Genomic DNA, 20346 nt, shown 5'->3' with positions numbered 1-20346 from the left:
AATTATCAGCTTGATAAAAAAAAATACAGAAGAAAATAACACCTTAAAAATCATAATTGATCAATTATGAAAGAGATACAAAAATCCACTGAAGTGGGGCAGCTAGGTGGCACAGTGGATAGAGCACCGGCCTTGGAGTCTGGAGGACCTGGGTTCAAATCTCACCTCAGACACTAAATAACTACCTAGCTGTATGGCCTTGGGCAAGCCACTTAACCCCATTGCCTTGCAAAAACTAAAAACTAAAAAAAAATAAGTGAAATGATCTGGTGTAGGGTAGAGCGTAGGCCTTGGAATGTGGGTGGGGGTCGGCTGGGGTGCTAATATATTAAATATGTTCGCAAACCTTAAAGAGGTAAATGAAGCCTGGTTGTTGCTTATTATTATGTCATTTTTGTATCCTTTGCTCTTAAAGTGCTATCCAGCTCGGTGTCCCGGCCCGGGCTTGGAGGGACCCCGCCCCCCTCCCCTTCTCTCTTCCCCTCTCTCCCGTCAATCTTCCTCCTTTCCGGACCCGGAGGCCTTTAGGAGCGGATGCCGCCCGAGCTGCGCAGGCGCACGCGCAGGCGCGCGCTCACGAGGCACGCCCTCTTACCGACTGTCCCCAGAGGGCGCGGAAGAGGAGGGGCGGAAATGACGCCACGTTGCTAGGAGACGGTCTCCGGGCGCCCGGGCTAAGTGCGGCCCGGGTTTCCGTCCAGCGGCAGGCGCGGTGCGGGGGGGGCCCCCCACCGGCCGGGACCATGTCCATCTCGGCTCCCGTTCTTGGTGCGAGCGACAGGGAGAAGAGCCAGGTCGGGTCGGAGAACACCTACATCCTGCGACCCGTCTTCCAGCAGAGGCGGGTACTGGGGGCAGGGCCAGGGGCCTGGTACGGGCCGGGGGCGGGCGGCCCCGGGTTGGGAAGCGGGCGGCGCTGGCCGCGTGTGAGGGAAGGTTGGGGCGCCCGCAGCGGATTCCGTCCCCACCTCCAAAAGCTGCGCCCCGGGGCCCGAGGAGTATGCGGGCTCCGGTGGCGGCCGCGCGCACGCTGCGCTTCAGAGGCGGCGCGCACGCGGCACTTCGGAGGTGACGCGCACGCGGCGCTTCGGAGGCGGTCGCGCGCACGCCGGCGCTTCGGAGGCGGCCGCGCGCGCGCCGGCACTTAGCGGTCCCCGAGGGGAGCCCCGGAGGCGAGGGCAGAGCGGGGGCTCCGGGCGCCTTGCGGCGGACGCCCCTGCAGGGGCCGCAGTGGGTGACTCCCCGCACATTTTTGTTTTTTATTTTATTTAAGGCGGTTTGTCCAAGGCCACGCAGCTGGGGCCATTATTAAGCGTCTGAGGCCGCACTTGAACTCAGGTCCTCCTGACTCCAGCGCGCCACCCGGCCGCCCTACCCTCCAACTAGTTTTGAGGCGCCCTTTCTTTTCTTTGGGGTACAGCTGGGCTTGGAGAAAGGTGGGGCTCTGCCTACGCCCCGGTTCCCCCACCGCCTCCCCCTCCCCCTTCCCCTCGCCCCCCCTCTCCTCTGCCGTCCCCTCCCCCAGTCGCTGGGGGATGGTCTGTCCTCCCCTTCCCTCCAAGGCTTTGGTGCTTTTGCTCTTTGCGCTACGGGGAAGATCCTGGGTTCTTGGGGGCTGTCACTGAATCAGCCAACGTGGGTTAAAGGGCCTTCTGTGTCCCAGGCACTGGGGCTTAAAAAAGGGAAAAAAAATTCTCCACTCACTCGGAGTTGATATTCCCGCCTTAGAGACAAAGTATGTGTGAATGAAAAATTGTTTATTATTAATAGCTAACATTTACATATTAAATGCAAAGTTTCTTATAGAACGTTTCATTTCATCTTCACAAACAACTCTGGAAGGGATATTTTCTTCATTTTACAGGCAGAAACTAAGGTAAACAGGTTAAGTCACCTTCCTAGGGTTCAGCTGTCAAGTGTCAGAGGATAGATTTGAAGTCAAGTTTTTCTGACTCCCGGACCAGGGCTCTCGTGTGCATTTCCCTGCCTAAAGCTTTTTTAGATAAATTAAATATTTGCTAGGGACTCCACTAAATCCTGGAGAAACATAGACAAGCAAGACAATATCTGCCCTTAAGGAAGTTCTAACACCTCTTAGAATTTGTACCTACATGTACTGCACATCATTCTAATTACTAGAGCCATTTCCTTCTCCAGCTCATTTTACTGACAGGAAACCAAAGCAAACAGTTAAGTGATTTGCCCAGGGTCACCTAGCTAGAAAGTGTCCGAGTCCAAATTTGAATTTAGGAAGATGAGTCTTCCTGACTCCAGGCCTGGCACTGTCCACTTGTCGCCTAGTTGCCCCTTACAGTTCTTTGACATCACAAAAATTGTTGCGACAAATATTTTGGTACACAATATGTCCTTTTCCTCATTATTTCATCTCTTTGATTTATAAATACAATATCCTAGAGACCTTGGAGCCAGAAAAATGGGATTTTGAATCCACCAGCAGACATTTTAGCTGTTTGACTTTGGGCAAGTCACTTAACCCTTGCATTCAGGGTCACCTCCAGTTGTCCCAATTCATATCTGGCCATTGGACCTTAGATGGCTCTGGAGGAGAAATTGAGACTGGAGACTTAGCATAACATTCCCTCACTCAAATCCAGTTTATGTGCTATGCTAGTCAAGGCATCAGCTCTCCTGAAACCATGGTCTTCTTTGAGAATAAAAGACCATCATCATCATTATTATAGTATAAATCATTCCTGAGAGAGAGTATATGCACAGTTTAACAATTTTTTTGGAGCATAGTTTCAGATTGCTTTTCAGAATGGTTAACTAGCTGGTGGAGTTGTCATAGAACCCCCAACAGTGCTGCTAATGCATTTTCATAGGCAGGTCCCTGTACTTGAACTACTTTCAGTCATCTTTGCCTTTTAGAATTGTGCTACTTTGGGGGCGGCTAGGTGATGCAGTGGATAAAGCACCAGCCCTGGAGTCAGGAGTCCCTGGGTTCAAATCCGGTCTCAGGTACTTAATAATTACCTAGTTGTGTGGCCTTGGGCAAGTCACTTAACCCCATTGCCTTGCAAAAACCTAAAAAAAAATTTGTGCCACTTTCTCTGAATAGCTGTTCATGATTCCCCAGCTAAAAAGCATTCTTCCCTTCACAAATTTACTTATTTTCCTATATTTCTCATTTCCCCCATAATTCTTTACTTTGTGTTATAGTTATTTTAGTGTGTTATATTCACCCCAGGGTACAAGTTTCCTGAGGACAGACTGTCTCTTTGAATTACTAGTAGGAATATAGTTGCATACTAAATTTTAATGAATGAATGAATGAATTGTACAAGTAGCTTAATAAAATTTCCTTTACCATTTTCTTAACTAAGAGTGAAGATGAAATTGAGGAACCTGAGAGCTATGATCTTATATTCCAAAGAATTGAGATTAATAATAATGCTTTTAAAAAGGTTTTTCTGTAAAGAATCTTAACACATATAAAGAATAACATCAACAAAATAAAATATGTAAAAACATATATAATCAGAACTATTTAAACAAAAATTATTTAACATTTTCACCTTTTTTGTATTTTTTAATGTGTAAAATTTTGTTTTAACTTTTAATAAGACGTAGTGAAGAGTAGACCTATCACAGTTTCTCTACACTCTGAGGCTGAGTATATGTAACCTGCCTCTAGCACAGAACTGGACTTTCAAGTATCACCAGATTTTGGAATAAGCAATTTCACTCATTTTTTTCTATTTGTAAAATAATTGTACTAGATGATATGTTCATTTATGTTGATAAATATCTTTGAAATCTTAAATTGATGAATTCCAAAAAGTGAAATATATTGAAACTGTGTAAAGGATGGAATAAAGTTGGGAAGTGAAATAAAGTCCTGGATCAGATTGCAGTGCACAGTAGTTGATTTTCTGTTTCATTTAGGTTCCGACCCTCCATGGTGAAAGAATGTATCCATACCATACTCAAAGAAGAATTGGCAACTGCTCAGTATGAGCCAAGTGAAATGCCTGCCCTCACAAAGCTTTTATCAGAGAGCATCAAAAATAAATTAAAAGGTAGTCACAATGATTTCTCAGAATATTTTATTTCCCTCTTATCCATTCTTTCATATTCTTGCTGTGGAACCTGATGGTTCATCAGGCACATGCTTAACAGTATCTAGTTGCCCAAAATAATTTGGATGACACTCTATTAGTAATACACATTGATGGGGTTATTACTGAGCCTGCAATTCGTGGGAAAGAATAAGGATAAGGGGAAAAAAAACAATATCACAGTTGGCAGTTTGAATTATATAAAAAAGCTTAAATTTTGGATCCTTTTGTGCCCAAATCATGGCTGCTTCCTACAGATCAAGTTAACTACTTTTAGCCACACCTGTTGGATAAGAAGCTTAGCTATACCTGTTGGACAAGAAGCCTTTACCTCATTGGGAGTCAAGTGCAATGGAGGAGGCCCTTCTCCTCAGTATGTATACCCCTTTGTAATGGAATTATTGTATTCTTAAGACTCTTATCTACTAAACTGCCACATTTCTTGAGCTAGTATTCAAGGCCACCCACAGTCTTATCTCTAAGCTACCTTTCTGAATACTGGTCCAGTTAAGGTGATCTACTCATTGAGTTTTCCTGCCTTTTGTTCATGACATTCTCACCAGCTGGGATTTTGCCCCTCCTCTTTCCAGGCCTTTGTTCTGGAAAGCACCTCTAGACCACCTTACTGAAAACTAAAAACTCATGTAACACTTATTTTCTGTATTATTCATTTGGCAATTAATCATGTATGCCTTATGATATCTCTTATTAGATCGAACTATTATTTAGTTTTAGTTTCTCTTTTCTTATAAATCCCTTAAGGGTAGGAACTATATTATACTTTTACCTATAGTATGTAGCATTGGTTCACTATGGGCATTAAATATTTGTTACTTGATTCCAAAGTAAGTTGCTTTGATTTTGTTTATTCAAAATTGATTAGCTATTACAAGTTCTTGATCTGATAGCATTCAGTCTTAAAACTTGACCTTTCTGGGGAAAAGTGTTCCTGCCTGGCCTAGTTCTGACAGATCTCTCTCTCTCTCTCTCTCCCCTCACTTTTTTTTCCTTTCTCACTTTCACCTCTTAACTTCGCTCAAATTTATATGACTTCTTTCTGAGAGTTGTCTCTTGATATTGAAAGTCAGGGTAATTTACTGTTCCATATGATGTTCCTTATATAGAGAGTTTTTGGCTTTTTACAAAATATCTTCCAACATAAAAAGTTGAAGCCCTTGGTTCAACCAACATCCCTAAAATAACTTTGTTTAGGAATTTCTAGTTTAAAAACTAAAAAAAATTTTGGAGAATAGCTATTCATAAGCATTAAATAAGGGTATACTGAGAATACTTTCCTGAAAGCCTTATAATATCTTGTAGTTCAGGCAAAAAACTTCTCATGTTTGAAATAAATAGGTTACTTGACTGTTCTAGCAAAATGTAACTTCTAGGTTATTAGGGTCACTTTATATGTTCATTCCGTATTTGTTTTTGTTGTCTTAACAGAACTAAATATAGTTTTGCTGAACAATTTTAAGATAGTTATGTTCTGTGATTTGATTATCTGGGTTCTGGTTGCTTCATTGTTTTGAGTAAATTTGAATGGAATTTTCTATAAAAAAATTTTACCATTTTTTTTTGTTTGGCTAAGAAAAAGACTAATTGATAAGTAGGGCTTACCTTTATGCTTCCTGATTTGCTGCTTATGCTGGTTTTTGGTGAATTTCTTTTCAGTAGATAATTTCACTCCATTTGCTTATAACTCCATAATCTCATTCTTTTTTTAGAAATGGGATTTGACAGATACAAAATGGTGGTGCAAGTAGTGATTGGAGAACAAAGAGGTGAAGGAGTAAAGTAAGTGTTTGATGTCACTTCTTTTTTGGGTTTCCCGAAAGGATGCATTAGGTTTATTGCTTTGTAACAAAATTCTTTTTCTTATAGTAAATGAAAACAACCCAAATGAAATGTTAATGATAAAAGGAAAAAAGACTGATTCTGACTGACACTGAATAGTAAACTACAGTTAATTGTGGATGTTGAGGGGCTCTCCCACATTACCAACTGCCTATTGGACATTTCAAGCTGGATATGCAGTTGGCATTTCAAACTCTACATGTCTACAGAATCCATTCTTTTTGCCACCCCCTGAGTCCTAATTTCCCTATTTCTGTCATAGATACTAGCATCCTTACACTCATGTAGATAAATGTACAACATCAGACTTGTGCTCAACTCCTAACTCTCCCTTAACCCTCGAATATATTATAGTCTTATTGAATCTACCTGTACAATATTTCTGTCTTCTCCCTCCTCTTATGGCAAATTTGCATTGTATTACTCTGCCACATGATTGACTTATTTCTGAAATGAGAACTTGGGTGACTTATTTCACTTGTATTTGTAGAGATAACTTAAAATTTTTACTGACTGTCATGCAAAACTTAAAGGGGGGGGTGGCTAGGTGGCCCAGCAGATAAAGCACCGGCTCTGGAGTCAGGAGTACCTGGGTTCAAATCCAGTCTCAGACACTTAATAATTACCTAGCTATGTGGCCTTGGGCAAGCCACTTAACCCTATTTGCCTTGCAAAAAAAAAAACAACCTTAAAGGGACTGGACCAAGTGAATTTTAGCAGTGTGAAAAGGAATCAGAAAATGTTGTTTACCTGCTACAAATATAATTTGCTTAGTGAGACACACTTACAAATTCTTTTCTAGGCTACTTGACTATGTATAGCATAGTAGTAGAACCAATGGTGTAGAGATCTGAAGGTTTTGTGAAGGTAAAATGAGCACTGAATAATTACCTAGCTGTGTGGCCTTGGGCAAGCCACTTAACCCCATTTGCCTTGCAAAAACCTTAAAAAAAAAACTTGGTTATTTTTGACTTTAAAAATGTTTAATAAAAAGCTGATGTCATAAATAAAACTATCTTAAAAAAGCTTAGAAAACTGATTCATTGCTCATACCAATTTTAATTCAGATTCCTAGCATATTGATGTTTCCTAATTCTTTTTTGACTGGTTAGTATGGCTGCTCGATGTTTCTGGGATGCTGACACAGACAACTACACTCATGATGTTTTTATGAATGTAAGTATATTTGGAGCTTTGGTTACCTTGCACAGCACCCCCTCACTCAAATCCAATTGTGAAAAATATTAAATATGAAGTTTTTGAATCAGAATCAGAATGGTACTGATATTTAATGTGGTTTTGTATTATTAAGGATAAATGTTTCAAATAAAAGACAATTAAGGCCATTCTTTTTATAAGCACAGCAATCTTTGTGATTGTGAACTTGAAAGTAGCATGTTATTGATTCAATATGTACTTCTGCACTGCAGTGATAAATTTCTGCTATAAGGGTCCAACTAGCAGAAGAAATTATTTTCCCCTTATTTTTCCAGATGTTAGGTATACCTTTTTTAGGCCCGTACACTGATGTCTTCTTATGGCTTGGAGCTGGGCACTGGGTTTTCAAAGGCTCTGTGAAGGAATGAATGAAAAATATTAAATGCCAAGCATTGGAAATACATACAGAAGTGAGATAATTCTAGTTTTTCAAGAAGCTCATGTTCTAATTGGAGGGGATAGTAAAAGGAGAATGATGACTAAGGAAGGAAATTATAGACATGGAGAAAGGAGCCATATTTTTTTTTCCAGAAGCAGTGAGAATAATGATTTGATTATGGTTCTCAGAGCAAATAGATAGAAGGAAGGGAGAGGGATATGTGGGGAAGGCAAGTTTGTACCATCTGCTCTGTCCCTGACTATGAAGATAGAGTGGCTATTTGAAGCTGGACTCATTCACCAGTCAGACAGCTCTTTCTCAAAGCAGGATTTCAAAGCTTAATGGATTCATCTTTGTCTCATCTACTTCCAACACCCTATGCGCAATTTTGTTACTATAAAGATGAAACAGTTATGAAATAGAAATTTGCCAAGCTGCAGGGCATAAGAAAGGAATTTGCTAGGAGAAAGATGAAAGTAGAAGTCAGTGTCTTATCTGCTTTTACACCTAGAGAGTTAGCTAGAACATTTAAAGGTGAATATATTTGCTCAGAATATATTCACAGAGTGAATATCATTCAGGTGGGTGGAGACATAAAAGACAAGATTTGAGAGAAAAGGTAGAATGAGGAGTGAAAGATGATGCTTAAATGAGATGGCTATTGGAAGGCTGGAGGTAGTCTTGAAAGAAATAGGAAATTTTGGAAGAGGAGTAGCCTTTGGGGAAAGAGATGACTTTTGGACATAATTGAGTCTTTGAGAGATCTATGAAACATTTTGACTGAAGTGTCCAATAATAGTGATAATGGGACTAGAGCTCTAGAAAGAGAAATGGATGGACATGGTGAAAACTGAAGAGTTTAGACAGAAAAGAGATATTATAGAAAGACAAGATAACTGTTTTGAGATATACCTAGAATTCAGGATTAGAGTATACATTTTGCAAAAAAAGAATGAAAAATCAAGTCAGCAAGCATTTATTAGACACTTATTATGGCCCAGGTACTGGTCCCAAATCACTCTGGTCTCATTGATTGGCCAACAATAGTAGATCCCAGGCCAAGTCTTACCTGGTCATTATTTGGATGCCTGATTGACTAAGAGTAAATGTAGACAGCAATTGTTTCTGTTTTGACCAGAAACTCTGAGGGTCTTCCCCTTCCAGATTGTGTTTTTTTTTGGTGGGGGAGGGAGGTGAACCTAGATAAAAGAGGCCATTCTTCATTTCTTTCTTACCTAACCTAATCACTGAATGTCAGTCAACTGAAACCTGTTAACTTGAGCTTAAAAAGGCCTAGGTCTCTTCATTGCATCCAGGGCCATCTCCAGTCATTCTGATCCATATCTGGCCGCTAGACCCAAATTGCTCTGGAGGAGAAAGTAAGACTAGATACCTTGTATAGCACCCCCTCACTCAAATCCAATTCATATGCATGTCATGATATCATTTTCCTGATGTAATGGTCTTTAAGAACAAAGGGATAAACAGCAATTTGGATATAAGGTAAAAGATAAATTAGGCTCTCTAGGAGTGACAACATGTTAATAGCTCTACACAAACAATATATATACACACACAATATAAATTGGAAATAAACCATAGAAGAAAGGCACTATAAGGGAGACTGGAAAAGTCTCTTTGCAGACAGACAAGTAGGAGAACCAGGAAAAGAGTATTTAGGATGAAAGTTATCAATAGTATCAAATGTGATAGAAAAATCAGGAAGGATGGGGATTGAGAAAAAGTCATTAGATTTTGGCAATGAAAGGGATAGATTATTTGTAACTTTGGAGAGAGCAGCTTCAATTAGGTGAGATCAAAAGCCTCTTTGCAAAGGATTGAAGAGTGAGAGAAGAGGAAATAGAAACACTGATTATAGATAACTTTTCCTTGGACAAGTTCTGTGAAAGAAGACATGAAAATTGGGATAATTAATATTTATATTAATAAACATAAATAAAAGGGATAAGGGCTTGCAAATAAGGAAAGATTAGTGAGAATTTTTTAATAATGGGAGTGATCTGGGCATGTCTTATAACCATTAGAGAATGAAACAGAGAAAGAGAGAAGGGATGGAGATTTCAGTTTAAGATGGCCAGGTAGGTGTAGAGCCTAAAAAGGCCATCAGATGGAACAGTGACCAAAAATTTCAAAGAGAAATTTCAGCAAATTCCTTCCAGGCAGCCAGAAAACTCAATGACTAGAGTGTTGGATGTGGAGTCAGAAAGATTCAAGTTCAGATATAGCCTCTGACACTTATTAGTTCTGTGAGTCTGGGCAAGGCACTGAAATCTCTGTTTGCCTCAGTTTATTTAGTTATAAAATGGGGGTCATAATGGCACCTGATTTTCAAGGTTTTTGTACAGATCAAAGTTCTTAGCACAGTACTTGGCTCATATCCTTATTCCCACCCCCACCCCCCTTTCCCAGAAGCTCTAAGCTTAGAAACCCTTCGAAGTAGACTAGGAAAACCTTAATGAGAACAGTAGTCATAACACTAAGGAGGCCATAAGGGACACAGTAAGAAAACTTCATGGAGGACATTAGACATTGGGATTTTGGGGGTTTTTTTGCAATGCTTAAACTTTAAGCATTCCAATGATAATATTATTGAACTATATTAATAGTTTTTACAACCAGAATTTCTTACACATACAGAGAAAAAAATCAAACAAGATTTGTTTTTGAGAACAAATTAAATAATTCAAGCATGAGGAGCTAGCAGAGGAGACTGAGAAGGGGGAGGTTAAAGAGGTAGAAGGAGCAACCAGTGATCTCAGAAGTCAAAAGGAGAGACAGAAAAGGAATAGTTAGGCATCTTGTCTTTGGATAGTGTTACTTTAAGTTTGACAAAGTAAAGGGGCAGCTAAGTAGTGCAGTGGATAGGGTAACATCCCTGAAGTCAGGAGGACTTAGAGTTTTAAATCTGGTCTCAGGGACTTAGTAGCTATTGACCCTCGACAAGCCATTTAACCCTGATTGCCTCCCCCGTCCCCTCAAAAATAGTTTGCCTCAATAGATCCAAAGTAAAAAATAAGACCTGTGTGTTTAGACATGGCCTGTAAATAGTGTGCTCAACTATACATGTTTATTACAAGGATTTTTTTTAATTTGTTGGGGAAAGGAAGAGGGTAGAGAAGTGACCTCATGATAGGATTATCGCCCTGGAAGAAGAAAAGAAACAACAGAGGGTCTTTAGGTATTTAAAAAAAACCACAGGGGTGGCTAGGTGGCGCAGTGGATAAAGCACTGGCCTTGGAGTCAAGAGTACCTGGGTTCAAATCCGATCTCAGACACTTAATAATTACCTAGCTGTGTGGTCTTGGGCAAGCTACTTAACCCCATTTGCCTTGCAAAAACCTAAAAAAAAAAAAAAGTTGTAAAAAAAAACAGGAGCAGTAAAGGGAGTTTAGAAGGAAATAGAGGACAACTTTAAAAGTATTTTGTTGAATTTATTAAGGAAGAAAAGTAGAAAATTTGCAATTTCATTTGTAATCTTCTGTTCTATACATGGAAATGATGTGTTTTGGTGGAGAGGAATGTTCATTAAATTCAGAATAAAAGAATTATGCTAAAAATAATATGTAAAAAGAAGAAAGGTAATTTAACAGTCCCTGATCTCAAACAATGCAATGGAGCAGTAATCTTTCAAACTACTATTGATTAAAAAATAGAAAAGTTAATTGAGGTACAAGTAAATTAGTAATGCAAAATTCCAGAAACAATGGAAAACTGGGGCCTAGAACTTGATAAACTTAAATATCCCAACTATTGGGAAAAACACTGACATTATTAATCAAAAAATAAACCAGAAAGCAATCTGGCAGAAATTAGATTAAGACCATCATCTCACACTATATAAAACAATAAACTCGGGTGGCTAGGTGGCACAGTGGATAAAGCACCGGCTCTGGAGTCAGGAGTACCTGGGTTCAAATCCTGTCTCAGACACTTAATAATCACCTAGCTGCGTGGCATTGCACAAGCCACTTAACCCCATTTGCCTTGCAAAAACCTAAAACAAAACAGAAAAAACCTCCAAAAAACAATAAACTCCAGAAAGATACATGTAGATATAAAAGGTCCCACCATAAAAAACAAATCTAAGGAAGGGAGGTACCTTTTGCAGCTATATTTAGGGAGACTATCAGGCAAGGGATCAAAAGGATAGAATGGACAGTTTTGATTACATATAAAAAGCTTTTGTAAAAGTATAAGCAATGCAGCTGGAATTGGAATAAAAATAATTGACTGGGAAGGAATCTTTGTAATGAGTTTCTCTGATGGAATTATAGTGTCCAAAATATACAGGGAACCAATTCATGTATATGAGAGCAGGAGTCCTTGTCCTAAATGAATGATGAGGGAATATGTATAGTAAGTTCTTAGAGGAGGTTAGACAAGATAATCAATAGCTAGGTCAATAAATGCTCCAAATGGCTAAAATAGAACAGATGAAAGTTGAAAAAGCTGAAGATTCTGTTTACCATCCATCATTTTAGCAGGGATGGTAGAAGGAGATGACAATCATTGGAGGGTATGTTGGAAAACAGCCGTTCTGATGGAGTTGGTGGATCTGTGAATTGGTACAGTCATTCTGGAGGACAATTTGGAACTAAATCTGGGAAGACATTGGGCTTTTCATGCCCTTACTGGGCTTACATCCTAAAGAATTAAAAGAACTAGAGGGAATATTTGTGAGGATACTCATAACTGACCCATTTTTCTTCTTTTTTTTGGCTGCAAAGAACTGGAGAGTGGCAGTAATTATCTATTGGGAAGTAGGTAAATGTGTTGAAAGGACAAAGGAGACAGATTAAGGAGGACTTCTATGAATTGATGCCAAAATGCAGATCCCCTAGAATAATTTGAATAGTAACTACTACATTGTGGTGAGGGGCAACTCTTAAGGACTTAGAAAATGTGTTCAGGGCAGTGACAACTGGAAAACCGCAACTCCAGGTGAGGTCAATATCAGGATATGCTCTTTATCTGTTGATAGAAAGGTTATAGACTAAAGGCAGGGAATGAGACAGGGACAGACATGTCTGTTTCAGACAGTGCCAACATGTTGTGTGTTTTTCTTGTTACTAGGGAGGGTTAGGAAGGGAGGTCGAAATGGAGGTAAATATTGACAGAAAAAACAAAAGCATCAATGAAGCATGAGGTATGAAAGGAAGAACTGATTAAAAGCAGCAAGTAGGAGTGGAGAGGTAGTACTGCTGGAACCTTACTCTCATAGGGATGAAATTAGATGGAACAACATGTAACAACATCTAGAAGGCTATAAATGTCTTCTAGATCTATAAAGAAATCAGAGGGCCAGAGGCTAGGATAAGGTAGGGACTTTTAGAAGGATGGATAGATTAGAATTAGGAAAGTGAGGGGAGAGAATAAGGGAGGAATTATTAGAGGGGTCAGCAGATGAAGGAATAGAAGACAAAGGTAGTGGTTAGACATAAACTAGACCTCTAAGTGGAAAAAGGTAAACAGGGTGAGAGGAATAATAGTGAGAAAAATAGAATGGAGGGAAATACAAAACTAGTAATAGCTCTAAATGTGAATGGGATGAATTTACTCAGAAAATGGAAAACTAATAATGTATCAGTGTGACAATATATTGTTTTCAAGAAACACAAAAATGAGAGACACTAAAGGGATAGAGTAGAATTTATTATGTTTTAGTTGAAGTAAAAAAAAACAGATAGCTCATGATCTCAAAGTTTAAGCTTAAATATATTCAATTAAAAGAAATAAACAGGAAAACTACATTGTGTTACCAGTATTATTCAATATTGTTTTAGAAATGCTATCAATAGCAATAAGAGGAAAAAGAAATTGAAGGAATCAGAATGGGAAATGAGATAATAAACTTTTTGTAGACAATGTGATATATTTAGAAAATCCTAATTCAACTTATAAATTAGTTGGAATAATTCAATAATTTTAGAAAGTAGCCCTAACCTTAACCCTAATATGATACCATATAAGCCCACAAAAATATCAACATCTCTAATAATTCTGATCTGTAACTTCCCTGTGGACCTAGATAGCTCCAGAGAAGAAAGGCAGACTGGTGACTTTGCACAGCCCTCCCTCACTTAAATCCAATTCATTTGCAAGTCATGATATCACTTTGCCGAAGTTTGGTCCTCTTCAAGAATGAAGAACAAGCAACAAAGAAGACAGTATAATGTACCTGAGAGTATTCCTGCCAAAACAGACCCAGGAAATATGTGAACTTAATCATAAAATGCTCTTAATGCAAATAAAATCAGTTTTAAATAACTGAAGAAACCAATATTCTGTCCTTTGTACCTCTTCCTTCCCCTTTTTGAGAAAGCAAGAAAAATAAAAGCCTGTTAGAAATATGTAGAATCAAATAAAATGAATTCTCATTTTGTACATTGCTTGTACCTCCCAACCTGTGCTTCCAACCAACTATAGTGCCAATACAGTATGCTATAGTCTATATTCTGAATTCATTTTTCTAACAGGAAAATAGATAGCATGATTCATTTTCCTTAGGAATTTTTAAAAACGGGATTTTTTGGAGATGCTTTGAATGAATCTTTCTAAAAGTAGAGGTGGACTAGATCTTTATTCCTCATAGATGAATAGCAAAGGTAATTAGTAGTTTTAAAATTTATTTAAAAAATTATTGCTGTTTTTAATTGCTTGTATTCCTCTCCTGTCCCCAGATCATTCCCTTATAATATTTTTCAAAAAGAAAGAGGGAAGAAAATCAGAAGAAATAGTTCATATATTGAAAAAAAGATTGATAGCATATGCTGTAGTTAGATTACGGGGTGTATTTGAAATTGAATGGGAAAAATATCCTTATTTTTGCTAACATTTTGATTTCCTTTCTAATTCTATTATTTCATTTCATACATTTAAAAATATTCTGAGGAGTTCATAGGCTTCACCAGATTGCCAGGGGTGAATATTTTCCATAACAGAAAAATGAAAAATATTTGCTCTCTAGACAGACATAGAAACAGTTGACTACGGATTCAAGAGAGAATTAGCCCTCACAGTTATGGAGAGGAGCAAAATCAGGGAGAGCCAACCGAAAAGGCTAATCTAGGAGAGGTGAGGATGGTTCTAAGGAAAAAGAAAAGACATTATGGCCCCTAACACTTGAGGGGATGAGTTGCTATGGTTCCATGTGTTCCCTAACACTATGGTATTAAGTCAGTGCTTTCTTTCATGCATGTATGTATGGTACCTCTCTGGGGGAAAGTGTGCTCCCCCCAGGTTGATGAGGGAAATATTTTGCAGCTACTTTTCCTACTACAATCTTAGTACTGGCCTTCACTTAGTGGCCTGAATATTCAATAAGTGAAGTAACTGGTAGGGATTATAGTAGTGAGTTTCTACTGCTTACTTTGGGGCCTTTGAGAGAGTAGTTAATTGCTTTCTCCTTACCCCCTCTACTTATAGACACGTGAACCTCAAAGGGAGTGCCACACAAATGGTCATTTTGTATTATGTATTTTACGTGTGTGTATATTTAAAATATATATATATATATCCATGTGTCAATAAAGCAAGCACTTTGAGGGCAAGGACTTTTTCACTTTAATCTTTAGAGCTGTAGCCTCAGTACAGTAACTAACACATAGTAAATCCTTTATAAATTCATACTAATTGTCAAAAGACTTCACTTCTGGACACACACTTATAATTTACTTCTTACTTGTTAGAACTAAGTTTCAGTGCTGTATGCTTTTTCATCATTACTTCTGTGCTTAAATATCTCATCCCTTATTAATAGAGATTCTTATAACTGGAAAGAACCTTTAGAAATCATTTAATTCAATTGCCTCATTTTACAATTGAGTCAACTGAATTGATTTTATTCAAGATTATACAGCTATTAAGTGGTGAAAGGGGCCTGGAACCCAATGTTTCTTGATTTAGTACTCTTTTAACTAATCTTATAGCATATCCTTTTAGGAACAACTTTGGATGTTGTCTTTCTCTTTGATTTCATCTTGTAAATAATTTCTGGTGAGAAAACTTCTCTATCAATGCAGGACTCATTCTTTTAGAGAGTTCCCTGGGGCACTTAGTTTGTGGGTTGTTCAGGATCATGTGACTATTATTGCTATTATTAAATGTGTCAAGAGGCTGGAACTGAATTTTTAGGTCTTCCTGACAGAGGATAGCTCTCCTTATTCACAGTGCAATTCTACCTTTCACCGTTAGTTTTTCTGGGGGAAAGGACTTTTTTAAAAATTTTAAATATTCTGAGAAAAGGATATCTTCAAGGATATCAGAAAAGATGTTGGGTTATTTACAGATCAAGGATAAGAGATGATAGAAAATTTGAGTGGCAAATTGTCACCCTGATATACTAAAAGAACATTAGGTTAAGTAGATCCTCTATGGAAGAATTATAATGGACAAATAATTGCATTGGACGAGAAGGCTAGAAATGGTTCAGATTGTCTTGTTAGAGGGTCTATCTGTGGTAAAATCCTTCCAAGTATCCAAAAGTGATCTTTTGATGTCAGTCATAAGTGTTCCAAGTATATTTTTATTAGCACTAAAAACATTTTCTCTTGTTTTCTCAGGACAGTTTGTTCTGTGTCGTAGCTGCATTTGGCTGTTTCTACTATTGATCCTTTGAAGAGCAGGGTAAAGAAATATAACCAAAAAAGAATTGATGAAATTTTTCTTTGCTCTGTGTGCTGAGTTTATAACAAAGAAACATGTCTTATTAAAATAAAGATTGGTTGATAACTTGGAAACTACTGGACTTAACCCTGTTAAGGGCCTTTTCTATTCATTGTGCCCTTGGAATTGACACATATTTTGAATAAAACAGAACCTGAGCTATCCCAAATCAGTACTTTATTGGTGTCCACATTGCTAATTCAGTCCAGTTGGTCAGATTTTTAGGATCTTTTAACTTTTTAAAATCAAGTGATTCTTAGTGTAGTGGACACTCAGAAAAGATTAACTGGTGGTAGCATCATTTTCAGCCAAAGTTGTAAATGTGGTGAAAAGGAAAAAGCAAATGACAAGGAGTCAGATCAATGAAGGTTGTGTCATTTCATTTTTTAGAGTCTACATTTCCTTGACAGGGTTAGTTGACTTTTAAGAAATTTTTCTCAGTTCTAAACTTAGAATTTTCTTCTGTTTATCTTAAACTTGGGTGATTTTTCCCTCCAATCTAAAAATTGTACTTGTCCCTATTTAACTTCATTCTGTTTGTTATATTGCATTTGGATGTTTGGTAAGCTAGTAAATGGATTGGAAACAAAGTCTAGTGTTGTGTTGTTAATTTTTTTTTCGGTGTAACAGTGTCACTTCCCTTAAATTTGCTTCAAGACTTCAGAAGTCATTTCCAGCCTTATGATTTATTTAATCTCTTGAGTTCTGCTGTTATATTGACATTGTAATACTTGCTGCAATTATACCAGGCTAAAGCTTGTGAATTCTGCTTTGGCCATGAGGAAGAAATCTAGAATAAAAGAACCTGTGAGCATCTGAGCCAATCTTGTGAATACCCCATCTAGCTATATTAAACAACTTTGTTATTTAGTCTGATCCTTCTTGGAGCTCTTGGCCAAAAGGTAAAAAACAGTTCACTGGAATCAATTTCAGACTTTTTTTCTTTCTTAGGCCATTAAAATTTCAGAAATTACTGAATGTTTCAACAGGCCAACTTCTTCTTTAACTTAAAGATATTCTGTAGTCAAATATCTGTGGTTTTTCTAGGCCATAAATATAGTCTGGGTCTACATATACGCAAAAAAGCTCAGCTTTAACTAAATCCAGTTCATATGACTACATGAAAAGTGCTAATTCATGCAGCTTATAGGAAAGACTTTATGAATAACAGTGAAATAAATTCCCAAAATATTTTTGATCATAGCTGTATACACATATATATGTATCTGTGTGTGTGTGTGTGTGTGTGTGTGTGTGTGTGTGTGTGTGTGTGTGTGTGTAATGCACATTATAAGTCAGTGTCTATTAACATTTGGATGCTTAGAAAAAAGTGACCTTGGACTTGAGGTCTTTTTGATCACTTTTGAAATAGAGTAAATTATATATCCTTATGCTGGGGACACTGGGTATCTAAGTGAATTACTTTGTGTTAATGCACATAAAGTTCAGCATCTATCAATGACAATGACACAAGGTGTAATACTTCATTTAAGTTAGCTTTCTTGGTTGTTGCCTGTTATAAACATGAGGCAAATTCAGAAAATAAGTGATAAATTATTAATATAGTATACCAAGATGATATTTTAAATCACACACAGTAGAATGTACCTGACTAGAGCTTTTAAACATTTTCTTTCTGAAGAACCTTTTCTAGTTTAGTTTTCTGCTTACTCTCCTCCTTTCTCAATGTCAACGAGCAATTTCTTAATAACCTGCTGGGATTTGAGGGTCTACAAAGATCCCCAACAAACTATATCTGCATTCAAGGAATTTACATATTGCTTTCACTCTACTTTCTCTGACAATGAGCAGATTGTGTGAAAAGGTGAGGTAAGAAGAGACCAGGAGGGCAAAGGTGATAGTCCCTGGGTAAAGTTGCTTCCTAAAGTGGGCTTTTAAGAAGAAAACTCAGAAGGTATAAAAGAACAAAATGGCCTTTATAGTATGGCACTTGGTTGAGCATCTGCTATATATCTTCCCCTGGCCATTCTCTCTAATGTCACTTATAGGAGCAGACACATAGGACTTTGTATGGAAGTAGCTCATAATTGCTGCCTGCTTTCTGGAAGACTGGAAAACCACAGAAGTTGGCATGGGTGAGCCCTACCTTCTGGATTTTTTCCTATTTTTTTTTTTTTAGGTTTTTGCAAGGCAAACGGGGTTAAGTGGCTTGCCCAAGGCCACACAGCTAGGTCATTATTAAGTGTCTGAGGCTGGATTTGAACCCAGGTACTACTGAGTCCAGGGCCGGTGCTTCATCCACTACACCACCTAGCCAGCTGCCCCTTTCCTATTTTTTTTCGTAACCCCATTCTACTTCCAGCTTGACCCAAGAGAGGGTTAGGATATTTAAAGAGGAAGAACTAGAGGTCCAAAGATCTCTCTGCACCGGAGGCTGATTAAATGTCTGTAATTTTTCAGTTGAAGTTTGGGTACTTTTTGTATATGAAATTTAGAACCCACATGATGCCTTCTGTCATAAACCCTTTCTTCCTTTTCCCCTTTATTTTCCTCTTCAGATCTCTTATAAGCCCCTTGAACTATCCTGTGTTCTAGATTTCCTAATGATTTAACATGAGAAAGTAAGATGAAGCCCCCAAAGCAGGATTGTTCAATGTTTATGAATGCAATCCATTTCCAGACAGTTAGATATTTGCTCTGCGGTCTCTTCTCAGACCGGGAGCTTCTACATTAAAAAAATAAAGTGTGACTTGTAAGGCTTGTGTTGGGTGCTCACTATTTGGCACAGTGACCACTGCTCCTTTAATAAGGGCCGGGCACACGGCGCCGCCTCACCCGCCTGCAGCGGTGGATGCAGCGGCTTCCCGGCTCCTCCGGGGCCCGGCCTGGCACGCGAGACCCGACTTCCCGACGCGCCACCTGGAGGATGGGGTGACAGGGAGGCCGCCGCGCCCCGGGCTCTGCCAGCCTGCGGGGCGAGCCCGGCCCTGGAGCCGGAGGGCCTGCAGATGCGGCCTCGGCTCTACTAATGACCCCGCCGTGCGGCCCGGGCCGGCCGCCGCGCCCCACTGCCTAGAATATAAAAACACCGGGATCCGGGGCCGGCCGCCGGGGCGGGGCGGGGCGGCCGGGGCCGGGAGGCGCGTCCCCGAGCGCCGGCGGGCTGCCGTGCGCGTGCGCGTGTGCGGGGGGCGGGGGCTCGTGCCCGCCCGGCCCTCCCGCGGCCCCGCGGAACCTTGGGAGCCGGCCTGGGCGCTGGCCGGGAGCGCCGGAGGGCCCTCTGCGGGCGGGAGTCGTGAGGGAATTTCCGGCGTGGCGTCAGCCGCCTCCCCGGCCTCCCCCGCTGCTCCGCCGGTGACGCGGCGCTTGAGGGAGCTCGCGAGGCCGAGGGCAGGGCGGCCGCGCCGGCGGGCGCCGCAAGTAAGCAGCCGGCCGGGGGAGGGGGCCGCACTGCGGAGGGGCCGGGGCGGCGGCGGCGGCGGCGGCGCGGGCTGCCCGGCGGAGGCTCCGGGCGCGCGGCCCCGGGCCGAGGCGCGGCGCTGCGGCTGGGCTCCGGCCCGCCAGCTGGACCCGGGCCGCGCACTGCCTCCCTGCCGGTCCGAGGCGCGGCGGGGCGGGGGAGCCGGAGGGGCCGGGGCCGGGGCCGGGCCGGGCCGGCCTCGGGCACGGGGCGGCGGTTGGGAGCGCCTGTGCGCGGCGCGCTGTGCGGAGCGGCCCGAGCCGCCGGGCGCCGCGGGCTGGGCGGCCTTGGGAGGCCGGAGCCGGCCCGGTGCCCGACGCGGGGCTGCGGCCTGGGCGGCGGCCCCGGGGCTCCTGTGGGTAGCGCGCCGCGGCCAGCTCCGCTCACCCTGAGCCCGGCCCCTTCCCTCCGGCCTTCTCCGCAGGAAAACCGCTCCAACCGATTAGTAGCAGCGGCGCCCGAGGAGGCCGGCACCTCCGCCCGCATGCTAGCCGCTGTTAGCCGTGCCTGTGGTCCCGAGAATGCCCGGCAGTGCTGCACATTGAGTGAAAGGCAGGTGTGGAAGGGCTGGCTTCTTCCGTATTTGTGCGGAGCTGATTGCACCGTCTTGTCCTAGGCTTCTTTAAGGTGTCTTATAAATATGACAACCAGCCATCGGTAGGATCAAGCTTTACCTCAAACTATGTCCATCGACTTTACAGATTTTT

General features: G+C 40.8%; 2 protein-coding genes across 7 annotated transcripts in view; both read left to right on the top strand.

The window, feature by feature from the left end:
- The window catches only part of TM4SF19 (transmembrane 4 L six family member 19), a 35354-nt gene extending 34717 nt beyond the window's left edge, over positions 1-637 (top strand). Inside the window, exon 5 of the mRNA XM_074211469.1 lies at positions 416-637. Coding sequence (XP_074067570.1) covers positions 416-637 — 222 coding nt within the window. The remainder of the gene's footprint in view (positions 1-415) is intronic.
- LOC141507266 (choline-phosphate cytidylyltransferase A) overlaps positions 604-20346 on the top strand; it is a 73483-nt gene continuing 53740 nt past the window's right edge. The window contains exons 1-5 of one of the 6 annotated variants that reach the window (XM_074214772.1): positions 604-841; positions 3907-4040; positions 5807-5876; positions 7049-7111; positions 19523-19599. In XM_074214772.1, coding sequence (XP_074070873.1) covers positions 744-841; positions 3907-4040; positions 5807-5876; positions 7049-7111; positions 19523-19599 — 442 coding nt within the window. In that variant the 5' untranslated portion in view covers positions 604-743. Of the gene's footprint in view, positions 842-3906; positions 4041-5806; positions 5877-7048; positions 7113-16115; positions 16809-19503; positions 19600-20063; positions 20196-20346 lie in introns of those variants that run through there. The other 5 variants (XM_074214771.1, XM_074214765.1, XM_074214767.1 and 2 more) reach the window with 5 other exon arrangements.

This window comes from Macrotis lagotis, chromosome 1 (assembly GCF_037893015.1).
Source record: "Macrotis lagotis isolate mMagLag1 chromosome 1, bilby.v1.9.chrom.fasta, whole genome shotgun sequence".
NCBI classification, from domain to species: Eukaryota; Metazoa; Chordata; class Mammalia; order Peramelemorphia; family Peramelidae; genus Macrotis; species Macrotis lagotis.
The sequence above is the reverse complement of the archived record's forward strand: the minus strand, read 5'-3'. Positions and strand labels throughout refer to the sequence as shown.